Source organism: Neopelma chrysocephalum, unplaced genomic scaffold (genome assembly GCF_003984885.1).
Source record: "Neopelma chrysocephalum unplaced genomic scaffold, ASM398488v2 Primary Assembly neopelma1_42, whole genome shotgun sequence".
NCBI classification, from domain to species: domain Eukaryota; kingdom Metazoa; phylum Chordata; class Aves; order Passeriformes; family Pipridae; genus Neopelma; species Neopelma chrysocephalum.
Window position 1 is genome coordinate 11,318,301 of NW_020897700.1, and position 12,861 is coordinate 11,331,161.

The following is a 12,861-nucleotide window of genomic DNA, read 5'->3' on the forward strand; positions in this document are numbered from 1 at the left end:
AGGCCTCTTCTTACTCTGCCATTTCTCTGTTAAGGTCTCATCTGAAACTTTAGTATTAAAAGACAACCAGTGTTAGCATCTTTTCACAGTATGATCATATCACGTGACTAACAGCAGTCATGTTGTTGAAGTTGATTTTACAATAAAAAAATATTAAGCCTACAAACTCTGCAGGGATCTGCACTTTCTATAGCAACAGCAACTCAGTAAGTTAAATAACTAAAGCACTAACTATGTTTAGACCATACTGTGTACTCTTGCCATTCTACTCACACATAAGTATACTTGATGCATTTTTAATAAGTTTTTATTTGGAAAATGGTTCTCTCGTTGGGTTCTCTCCTTAGATTGGATTTTACGTTGTTCCACTAAGATAAATTATAGCATATTTCCACACTTTTCTATATGAGTTTTGAATGCATGTTTTGAATATTCAAGTAAAAATTGGACATAAGTAAAAACCTTTCAGGCATCAGAGAAATAAAAAACAGACGTACAGCATATTAAGTTACACTAGATCCTGAACTCTGGCTGTCATCAGCAAGTTGAATTGCAGAAAGGTACGAGAGACATTGAAAAGAATTTTAAATCTTCCAGGAATTTTGTTCAGAGATTTTGTTCACAGTTGCTGTGAAGTCTTTTAGAGACTTTACAATACCTTTTGATTTCATGTGAAAGATGCTTAGCCGCTAATGATGAACATTCATACAGATATTAAGGAAGGGATGGCATCTTCTGCTTCTTTCACCATCAATCTAAAAGATTCTTACTTATGTTTTCCATTCCAGAAAAACAAGTGAGAACTTGCACCCTTTTACACAGGAAGGTGGATACAGAAATAGTTGTGTAATTGTAGAGGTCTGTAGTCACAGCTGTGACATAGTAATGTCTCAAAACTTGAGTGCATATTTTCAGTGTAAATTTAGTTCTCCCTCAGTGAACTACTAATGTAAGTATTATGCTGTTCATCTATTTGCTGAATTTGCATTGACATCAAATGTTAGTTGTGCGTGTGTAGATTAAGAAACATGCATGTCCGTCTTTACAAATAGCTGGTTATAAAAGTACTTTAAATAAGGGTATGAAGACATGAAACTGGGCATTAATTCTGTTGATTCTAAACTGAATGGCACAAATAGGAAAATAAACATTAGTTTCAAACTGAAAGATATGCTCTGCCTAAACTTACTTAAACTGTAATAGTAACTGAAGTGCTACCATAAACCAGAAACTGGGCATGGCATATGGAATTAACATTTTCTGAGTTTAAAATTTTTACTTCACAACTTGTGTGACCTTGATTTGATCCTCTAAAAACTGTTTTGCATACATCTCAGCTGAGTGCAGGGGCTTTATGAAGTTACTTTTGTGGTATATAAAACCAGAAAAAGTGGTTTCAGCTTAAGGTGAGAGACAGGTTTCTGTTATGAGTCATGCTATCACTCTGTAGTGTTAATGTCTAAAAAAATCTCTCTCAAAGTTGTACATAAGAGTACTAGAAGTCAGCTTTACTGAAAGTCTCCTTTATATTACAGAACTGCCATCACGACCTCGTTTCAGAAACCATGTATTCAAAGGAGCTTATGTGAGCCCGTCAGTCCTAACAGCCTCCTGTAGACACTGGTAATAATCCCATTTCTCTTAGTTGTCTTTGGGTACAGGTCAAAGTAACAACTGTGTCAGAACCCTAAGGCCTTGAAAAAGGACTGTATTTCTTTAAAGGCAATTTACATGTGCTTTTGTTAGGAATATAAATTACAGAAAATGTTTGGGATAGACAGTTCCCTCTTTTAACTTAGATCTTGTTATTCTTTTTAGTCTTTATAGTTGATTGAGTGCAACATAAGCCATTAAAATGTGTAAGCCAGATACAAATCTGAAAGAAGTGCGTTCCATCACTTGCACTGAAATAGATGAATCAATGTGAAAAAATAAAAACACATTTGTAAACTATTGGGACAAAAGCTGAAAATCATGACTTTTATCTTGAGCAAAGAAAAGAGAGCTTTTCAAGAACTGTCTTCTTTTTTTGGCACCCTTGGTTGCAGTTTCTTTTTGAAAGGTTGAGTGGGGATCTATTCCAAGATAAGTTTTGTTGCCAGCTTTTTTTGGTTAAAACTTTTTTAACCAGCTATCAGCCATAGCTTGTTAGGCAAGTTACAAAGTGCTGTCCTCTGCAAGAGAAAGAGAAAACAAAAGCTAAAAAAAAGCCAAAAACCCCAGTATTTGCAAAAGCAGTAAGGTTTGTAGAGGCATCTAGTGAATTAGAATTCACTGTCTCTTGCTTAGTTTCCTACTTCCCTTAAGTGTAAACATGTCAAATTCCTCCAGATGCTAGTTCACTGTGATAAGCTCAGCGTATCCTTACCCTTTGTTATTTCCCTGTCTGCCTTTTCTCTCCTTGTGATGTTATACAACTAGGATATATAGCATATAGCAAAATTAGGCTGATGCAAATATACCACCACTTCCAAACAGATTTTAAAAAAAAAAAAAAAACAAACATATAACATGTTCAAGAAATACAAGAAAAGTAAAGTGATTGCAGTAGCTAATAAAGGCAGTTAATCCTTTAAAACTTGTATGTGTTATATATAAACAGATGCTCACTTCTTGTCTGGCTATTAAACTAAAATAAAAACATATAATAACCTAATTGCTATTTTTCAAGTGTCAAAGTTTGAAAAAGTCATTTAGCTTACAGCTTTAGTGAAATCTTAATATTTGTAGAAGGCAAGTGATCAAAAATGGTTGTATTTCTTTTTTATTTTTCAAGTTTAACTGAACTACTGAGGATTTATCCCTGTGCAAGACATCCAAAAGCATGTTCAATTTAAAAATAATCAAACACTTTATCAATGTAAGGAATTGTACAAATACAAGTGAGGAACTGGTTAGATAACAATTTCAAAATTTAGATGTATAAGCACAAGCTAGCAGCAACATATTATTGTAACAAGAAGCATCATATAGAAAGATGGTAATGGGAAAAAATCAGTAGTCACCATGTGCAATAGCTTGTTTTGTTCTCAGGTGGAGTTGTGTACCTCATGAAACAGATATATGGAAAGAGTCCACTGAGCAACATAAGGAGTACAGTTTCTACAATCTGATTAAAGACTTGCTTCACGTAAGGAAAGTTTTAAAAGATTTCAAAAGTATCAAAAGCTACTGAAAAGAGGAATAAAAAAGCCTCTGAATTTGTGCTGATTAGGGGAAGAATTAAAGTTTCACTTTCAACATGGAATGGAAGGGGTAAATTGGACTGAAGTTCCACAACTTTCTCAAGAGAACCAAGCAGTCCTTCCCCCATTAAAAAAAAAAAAAAAAAGGGAAACAATTCTGAAGTATTTACATAGACCATAGACTGAAGGACCATTTCCAAGGTGCTTTTAAACCTATTTCATCCAGATCATTTTTGGTGGGAAGCAATACTATTTTCCATTACTTTCTTTAAAGACTGATTGTGAATCAATAACCTATGAAGCTATGGCCATTATCTTCATTAGTCTCATTCTCCTTGTTATCTATAGTACATGCTCCAAAGATGTGAAGAATTCTGTTTCTGCTTTATTTTTCATTTGATAGCTTAGCATAATTTTTTTACTTTTCCCCTTGCTTCAGCAAATAGTGGTAAGACAAACAAACATAAACTGAGTTTTAACCACCTCAGACGTATGACTTTATTATTCATTACACATGGATGTGGGGGCAAAAATGTTCAGTAGCAACTAGAATAAAACATTCAGACCTGAATTTAGAATATGTAATTTAGAAAACAGAAGTCATGTTCTTCATTTTAAGGCAGGGTTTTGTCTTTGTTTTCCAAATCTAAGCAAGGTCAGACAATTAACTATTGTAACATTTGAAGGGTACAGTCCATTGCTGATTCATTTTAAGCTCTGAGTAAGTAAAGCATGAAGTGGTATTAATAATATATATACATAAAAATACATATATATATAAAATAATATTTTTATTCACTTCTATTAAATACATTTTTACACTTACGATAAAGTCTACCAATTTTGTAGCCCACACTACATGAAAAAAGAAAACAGTTAAATTTTTTTATTAGAAATACAACAGTATGTCACAATATATTGCAAGCTAAGTGTTTATTTCAAAATTGTAGGCAGCATACAAGCAGTGTTAAATTTTTATAGGACTATGTCAAGTTACTCTTTCCAGATCTGCTGTTCTTAATGTTGGAGCTATTTTATTTATTAACCAGTGAATAGATAGAAAGTCAAAACAAAACAGAAATCACTACAAAAATTGTATGCGCTTAAGACATCCTGAGGAGCAGGTAACTATAACATCAATATCAAGGAAGAATCTGCATACCTGGCCCATTTTTTGCCCATTGGAAGAAGCCACACTGTTTTTCCTTCCCGAGAGGGCACACAAAAAAGTTCTTTCCGTTATTGGGACCAATCTTCAACACAGTCTTCATAACACATCGCTTGCCATGGTGACAAAATGGAAAATCCAAGTCAGCCCACTGCCAAAAGAAACAGGCTTTAGGCACATGTGATGGCTATTAATTCCGTATTTTAGAACTGACAATAGAAACAGACCTACAGGGCATTCTACCGTAGAAGAAACTGTTCCTAGTAGTTAGGATAGTTTTATCTCTTGTGATCACTATTTTAGATTTTTTCTTTAACCTCAGTTGCAACGGCACACACTTTGATTGGTGCAACTTTAATTGATGTTAACACATAGTTTTCTTCAAATTAAGGCGTTATAGTCATTACTGTCTTAACTTCATCTATTAACTACCTGATAGTAAGTGACTGCCAGGTCACTTACCAGGTCAAACTCTTCTCAGACACATACATTCATAGCAAGGAGTGGTGGCCACCAATTGCAGCTAGGAAGGTCAGGTTAGGTATTGGTGCAACAGTGGGAGCAGTTGCCTAGGCAGGTTATAGAATCTTCATCCTAAAAGGCTTTCAAGATTTTGGCTAGACAGAAACATGGCTGACAATTAGATCTAGTTTGCCATAGTCCTCCTTCGAGCAAGATGCTGATCTGAACAACTTGTACAAGTCCCTTCAAACCAATATTTCTGCTATGCATATGTTTTACATCACACAGAAGCAGATTAGGAGCATTTGCACAAGCAGGTCTCTTTTCAACAGTAAGAGAAGTTAACTAAAACTCTAAGTTTATAATTACTATTATGGTCTTAGTTTCAATTCAGCGTGTGAAAGGATTTAGAATTACCTCAAACTTTAAATGCAATCTATCTGTCCACAATTACACATCACTGGGGCGAGGAGGCTGCAGGAACAACTGCTTATTATAAAACAAGCCCTTAAGTCTTATACGTACTTGAAAGTAGTCACACCGAGTTTCCCTGGGTAGAGGGCAGGAATAGAACTGCCTGCCCTTGTTTTCTCCATCCTTTCTCACCACTCGGAGGCTGCAGAGACGGTTGTGTTTACTGCAGCGAGGATGGCCCATGCTTAATGTACAAGTATCATCTGTCACATTAGCTTGAGGTGCGCTGTAATGACAAGTTACAAAATGACTCCTGCGAAAAGTTAAAGGGGTTACCAGCCAAAGAATTCTCTCCTACCATTACAATAGCTCACTCAGTGTACTTTTACACACAATGACAGCCAAAAAGCTTGCTTTTCTAATGCACCCTATTGTGTCTTTAAAGCTTAATGATTGCTAGGAGTAAAGAGACAAGACTATGTGCTTTTCTTGAGGTATTATACTAGTTCTCCCAATCACTTTTTAAATTATTCTGAAGTATTCAAATTCATCTACAAAACAAAATAAATATTACCACTGCTATTATACTCCCCAGTCCTAATTCTGACATAGTTTAAAAGAGTATGTTGCTCTCGGTGGGAAAAAGACCAATACCAAGTCATTACTCCAGGTTGAAGGCATTTGTATGCTTCACAGAGAAGACTCCCACCCTCTTTACAAAAAAGTTACAGTAATGCTCCAAATCATATTTGGACAAAAAGTAGTCCAGCTGAGGGGATGGAACAGAGTTCTCTGAATGGGATAAAGTTTCTCTCTTTCTTCCTCATGATTGAGATAGTCAGAGATTATCTGAATGCAATACACAAGGCTTCATTTAAAAACAGTAACATGAAAAAGATGAATGCTCTGAAATGTATCTTTTCAATATATTTATAGAACAGAAAAGCAGTGATGGGACCTTAGTGAAAAAAGAAAATATTAATTCATTCTGTTCAAGTTATTAGCTTAGGAATTTTATATTCTCTTCTATGTCTGGAAGATTGCAGTCCTGCAGACATCAGCAGTTTTCTTCCAATGCCTCATTAAAACACAAGAAGATAAAAACGGCCAACAGATTTTTTTGTTGGTTTTGGTTGGTTTTTTTCTGTTTGTTTTTTAATTTTGTTTAAAACATTTAAGTTGATGACTTGCTACAACTGCCATGTTTTTATGATCAATATTGTCTCATTTCTTCTTTGTACTCATCTGTAGTCTCAGTTATCCTGCCTACATCCTCAGTAGTCCTCTGCTGAGAGTGCAAGGAGAAATTATATTCATACAGTCTAGCCTGGCTAGTCAGTGAGATCCCATTTCATAATTGGTGCTTCAACAATGCAAGAAGTAATTTCTGTATTTCAGAACAGACACATGACCAGGAATTTTGTAGCATATCATCAATATTTCACATTCAGCCTGCAAAATTTACCACTGTAAGTGACATCTACCTTGCACTCCCATTACTGCTGTGTATGTGTGCCCAACTTTTCCTTGACAACCCTCATACATTCTCACATTTCTCTTAACTAGAGAATGTGTCTGAACAGGGCTGTGTAAATAAAAATTCAGGATGGGTAGAGCTTTAAAGTGGTTGTATAAAATGGGGATGGAAGTTAAGAGAAAAACAGTGATGGAAAGTTCATCAAGGCACCTGTATAGAGCTTGCTATCATGGAAAATGTTGAAAACTGGTAGTTGACAAATAACTTTAATTAGAATATATTCATTCACCTAGCTTCCTTTTGTAATCTTTTACAATGACTTCAAGATCTCTCTAAGCAGTGACAACTACAGTGCTAAGATCAAACAACTCCTTAGGTAGAACTGTGCTTGTTGACCTATTAAAGCTATACTGTACTGTTCCGTGGGAATAGCTGAACTATGAACAGCTGTTTAGCTAACAGCAGTATTGGCCAAAATTAGGACTTTTCCAGTGACAGCCTAGGTCATTCAGTGCTACTGAAATCATGTTAAATTATAGTTAGCCTAGAATAAGTTACCCTTGGCAGAAATCCAAAGACAACACTGTCTGAGCCCAACAGCCCCGTATTCCATTAATCTTTGGGGATAAAGTTCGTTTATAGGATCATAAAGACTTGTTTTTATTTTAGAATACATACCTGATTGCTATATTGTATTGGTGAACTGAGGGTATATGATCAGTTTTCTGTTTCTTCTGTATGTGTTGGAAAGAGACAGGTTGCTGACAGGAGGACAAAGCCATAGCATTTACGTGTGTTGAGCAGTCCTTGCCTGTGTTTCCCTCTGACTGATAGGCATTGCTTTGGATCTGTTTACAACTGCTTTTTGGAGCAACACACTGAGAGTGTCCATCAGATATTTGGGTATCATTTCTCAAAACAGCTTTGTTACCAAGATCTGTTAAGACAAGGGTTGTAGTTCCAAATGCAGTTCTCCTATTGATCTTTATTTCTGTGCTTGGTTTTCTGAACTCATTACAAGGGTACTTCATTAAATTTACGTCAAAGGCCGCAGAATCTTCAACATTCTCCATCTTTGGAACTAAGGAAAGAACTTATTAGTTATAACCCATCTGCATAGAGTTAGACATTATATTTCTGATCTGTATTCATAAGTCATCATGTGGAAAGTGAAAGAGTAAATTTACAATACCATCTTGAAAGATCTGTCAAGGTTAGATAGAGTACCAAATTTCTTGAAAGAAAAGCTCATGCACTTTTGGAATCACGTAAAACGTGTTTCAAGATAACATCACTATTGCTTAAACAGGACCAAATGTTAATAGTACTCTGTAAATGAAAACTACTGGACAATTAACCTTATAGAATCACAGGGATTAAAATATTTAAATTTTTAAAAATAATCTTTTATAAACGCCTGCAATGGGAGATCACAGGGTATGGTACCTCCAAGTAGCGATGCATTATACATTTTTAAAGTGTTATTTTATTATTAACATGAAAAGGAATATTCATTTGTTGGGTTGTCTAGTGTTTTCAGTTTTCCTGTCCTTCCCTTACTGTAAGAGGCTTTTATGAAGCAAGCAGTTCAGACATGTGCTTTGTGTATATTTCCTGATATGAAGAACAGTTCCTTCACAGAATCAGAGGCCTGCCTAGTGGGACTTATAGTGTGTCTCTCTCCTCTATCTTCCCTCCATACAAAAAAGAGGGAATTAAGCAGAAGAAAAATGGGTAGGTAAGGCATACAGAAGGGCACACTCTCTCCAAAGGCATTCTCACTCAAACAAAATAAGAATCTCTCCAGTTTACTCGGGACATTACTTGGTTCCAGGTTCCTTCCATTTTGCTACTGCTGCACAGTGAAACATACTGGTTTCAGTGCATTCAGACCTTTCAAGAAAGAACAGTAGCTTGGCCTTGTACTTAGCAAAGAAGCAAGGAAATTGTGATATAATGGCAATTATCTGTGTCTACAGACTGAATTATTCTGGCTGTTTGGCCAGCAGCTAATTTTACATACAAAGTACTCTGTCCTCAAAAATTGAAACATTTCTGCTGAGAGTAGTTAATTTTAGAAACAATAAAAAGACAAACGCTGAACAAAGTGAGAAGGCAAGAAATCTTAAGGTTTGAAAAAAAGAGAGGTAAGCAAACTCTTCTTAAAAAAAAATCAAATATCACTCCTATGATGCAAAAATTAATCTTTTTTTTTTTTTAATAATTTTTCCAACAGCATTCCACCAGGTCCAATGCATCTTCAAATTCCAGGCCTGTTTTCAGTAATGACATATAACTAAACAAGTTAAACTTATATAACTTATAAGTCCAGAAGAAGGAATAAGATTTTTTTCAAAGCTTAAAATAAAGCATTTGTGCATATGACATTTTAAGGTCCAGCTGACAGTATTAACTCCAGGGTAAATATTATTTGGTAAATCTGATTCGAGGAACAGATTAAAATTTTCAGGTTTCTGGTGCTGATTTTGCAGAAGAATTATGCAAGATTAGCCTGTGCTGGCAAAAACTGTCATGAAAGGCACAAAGACGTACTTTTATTGATTCGTGACCTGAGGGAATGGACTTTAGCTGGTGTGAGATAAGAATTTCACACATCACTCCATTCATAAAAGGATTAAGCAAGGAAGCAATACTTCATGTAGATAACAGCATTAGAAGCTCCAGCAAGAGACTAACAACAAGATTTAGGTAAGAAGTCCAGAATCATTTTTACTCTGAACTTGGAGGGAAAAAAACCAGCCCCTGAGAAAATTACATCCTTTTAGAAAAGGGTACCAAAATATACTGCTTTTGTTCACATGAAAGAATAATAGTTACTTTTCTGCCCACTGTTGATTTTTCATTCAGACTTATGCAGCAAACTTTGAATGATTTTAAGAAGAGTTGTAAGTATGGTGATGTGTCTCACTCCTTGCCCCAGTAAAAATAAAGGGTCACTGAAGAGACGTATTTATAGAATCCCACCTGCACATAAAGTTGGAATACACTTTTAGGGTGTAAGACAAGACAGTTTCCATGATTGCCTGTGTAAGATTTCCCCAAATCTGACTTCAAGTTAGCTAAAGTTATATAAATATGATTCACAATAAGACACTTCTACAGTTCTCAAAACTACATCAAAACCACAGTCCTCCCCCCTTTCCCAGCATAGATGCCAGACGACCCTTCAGTACCTTCAGGCCTTGAAGTCAAACAGGCATCACAAATTTCAGCAGAAGGCTTGTTTGTTAGGGTACAGCGCGTACACGTCCACTCCTCTTCAGATTTCTGAGCTACATGTTCATTAGAACATGACCTCCTGCCATATGCCCAGCCAATTAGGCTATTTCTAGTTGGCAGTTTGCTGTGAAACAAAAGAATGATGTTAGTATTTTCTGACGTTCCTTCTACAAATTGCCTTACACCACTATGTGCAGGGGGGCACAGGGCCAGAGAACAAACAGTACAGAGTGTTATGCCTGCCTATCATAGCTTGGACAGCATGTCATGGTTCAAGTTTGATTTTTTTTTTCTTTAACTCAAGGGCAAATCTTTCCAGATGCTGCACAAGTAATACAAATAAAAATATTTAAACAAGAAATTGACAGAAAGTTAATTATTAACTGATGTACTCTCCAGCACAATGCTCCAGCCTCTCAAATTCCCTACCATTTTCAAGTACTGCAGCAAAAAACTTGGTGAGAAAGGGAGACTGTTTCAGGGCTCCCTTGTACAGAACACTTACTATCAAATGCATTATTGGATGAATAACTTTTTAGAAACTGAACTGCAGAAAGTCACACAATCTAGCAAACTAATTTTTTTGCTCTCATTTAAATGCTACCTATAAGTCTTCTTTGTTATCGTAACAGCCAACAGCATTGAAAGTCTTAAAAGTTAGAAAGTCTCTTGTTTGTCACTATTTGCTAGAAAGCCTTTTAACATGTAGGAGCCTGTTCAGAATTAAGGACCCTAGCTGTGACATATGAGCCAAAGCCATACTCCAGGTACCTCTAAATATTTAGTTCTATTGATTTTCCTGTAACTTATAATAACTCCTATGTTGATACACTGATTTAGAATCATAGTTACTCTTTTATAGTCACTACATCCAAACATTGACAGCATGTTAAATGTAACTTGAACTTACCTGTTCACTAAGTTATGTACTTACATTTTTAAGTACTATGTTATCAACCAACTCATGGTTGATACGTTGTCAAGTGTTTTTCTCCATAGCTGTTGTGCAATTTTGGAGACTTCTTTTAATCCAAAGAATTTAGGCGCTTCAATTAATAATGCAAATGCTGTAGTTGGGAACATATGTGTGACACTTCCTTGACCTATCACTTTTCCCATAATTAGCACTCTCCATATCAGACTAGATTCCTAAGATAGTGGTAGAGATATCCACTACCTACCACATGTCTTCCACAACAGGAAGACTAAGGAGGATAATGAGAACTGCTGACACACCAGAGATCCTGTGCTGTCAAGAGGTAGAAGAGACATTACAGTAGCATTCACCAAAATACTGTGGCTAGATAACAAAACAGCCAAACTCTAAATGTTAAAATGGGTATTTTCACATTATTAGATCAATTGTTCTACTCAGTTATCAAAAATGCTTTACTAGACTGATATATTCAGCATGTCATGTTTTGGAGTTTAATTCCATGTTGTTCCTCTGGTCTGTCTGTCACATCATGTCATCTCCCCCACTCCCTTCCCATTTTATGAAATATGGGGGGAAAATGTATTTTTAAGACTCAAGGTACATTTGAATTTGATGAGGTAAGCTTATAAAGGGTATTTTCTTCATTTCTTCAGTTGAGCAAAATCATAAGCTACTTGACTTGACCCAAGAACCACTGGGTTAAATTCTACAGTTTATGATCTGAAGCAAGTCAGTCTGATCACATGGTGTCTTTCCAGTCTTCAAATGTGAAAAGCTTGGAATTGCACATAAATCACTTGAGGTACATACACTTTTACATGGTAATGGTTACTGCATAATTGAAAAAAGACCAGTAGAACACAAAGACCTGACCATTAGGATAAGGACAACACAAGAAACAACCTTTGTATTTTATAGCTACCATTACAATGTTTTTCACTGAAATACAGTACAGTTTAATTATTTATTTAAAAATACAATAACAAAACCCCAAATCACTACTTGTTCTAGAACAGAGAGATATTTTTTCCTTGCATCGTTTTCTCATTATCTGACTCAATGGAACATTACTGTCTTCCTATCCTTCTGCAATATATTTCTCATTATTACTTTCTAAAAATACAGCAGATTGGGGTTATCAGCATGTGAAATATTTATCTTCCATGCTGGAATTTTCTATATTTGATCTGTACTCAAAAGTGATTTTTAAGCTTTAACCAAAATCCCTTCAGCCATCTGAGTCTTAAAAGAAGCTTAGAGCTAGGAGAGGGATTTGTGTGTTCCGTAAATCTTATCTAAAAATGTATATATATATACACACACACTAATGAAGGCAAAGTTTGCAAAGTGGAGCAGTATCTTATATTAAATTGACAGAGCTCAGTATAAAAAAGGCAAAATTCTGAAGCCTCAGATGAAAATTTTCAAGAATAACATAGGTATCTAAGCCTGAATAAGATGCTTTTGGAACTTTTACCTTTTGACCCTTTGTGATATCAAATGCATTTTCTGCTTTCCTGAAATAAAAGGAGGAAAGCTGCTGCTAGCACAATTTATGTGGAACTGAAAGTGCCTCTATGGCACACCTATAGCAAAAGCTTTTTAAAACCGATAAGGAGGAAGAAAAGAAAAAATCCTAAGCCCCTACAATATTTGCTGCACTCTGAATTTACTGAAGTTTTAGTTATCCTCAGTATAACTCTAAAGCCAGAACAGCTGTGAGGGGGCTATCCTGTGAAAAGAGAGACACACAAATTCCTGCTTTATGCTATTCAACTCAGTTGTATGTAAACATCCAAGACCATTATATTGATAACACCAAGAACAAGGGGCAACTTTTCCAGTGAATTAATTTCAGTAAACAATTCTCAGTACTCTGAATTGTTTTATAATTCCTACATTTGATTAAAGTAATAGCTACTTCATGACAGATGGAGCCTTTGAAAGAAATAGTATCAAAGAATCAAAGCTTCTAACC

At 35.5% G+C, this 12,861-nt stretch overlaps 1 protein-coding gene across 4 annotated transcripts in view; it reads right to left on the reverse strand.

Annotated features, from left to right (window-relative positions):
* Positions 1-392: 392 nt before the first annotated feature.
* NEIL3 (nei like DNA glycosylase 3) overlaps positions 393-12,861 on the reverse strand; it is a 29,154-nt gene continuing 16,685 nt past the window's right edge. For 2 of the 4 annotated variants that reach the window (XM_027676673.1, XM_027676676.1), the window contains exons 7-10: positions 9,901-10,070; positions 7,385-7,787; positions 5,341-5,515; positions 3,358-4,504 (exon numbers count right to left, since the gene is read on the reverse strand). In XM_027676673.1, coding sequence (XP_027532474.1) covers positions 4,328-4,504; positions 5,341-5,515; positions 7,385-7,787; positions 9,901-10,070 — 925 coding nt within the window. In that variant the 3' untranslated portion in view covers positions 3,358-4,327. Of the gene's footprint in view, positions 2,175-3,357; positions 4,505-4,815; positions 4,971-5,340; positions 5,516-7,384; positions 7,788-9,900; positions 10,071-12,861 lie in introns of those variants that run through there. The other 2 variants (XM_027676674.1, XR_003533187.1) reach the window with 2 other exon arrangements.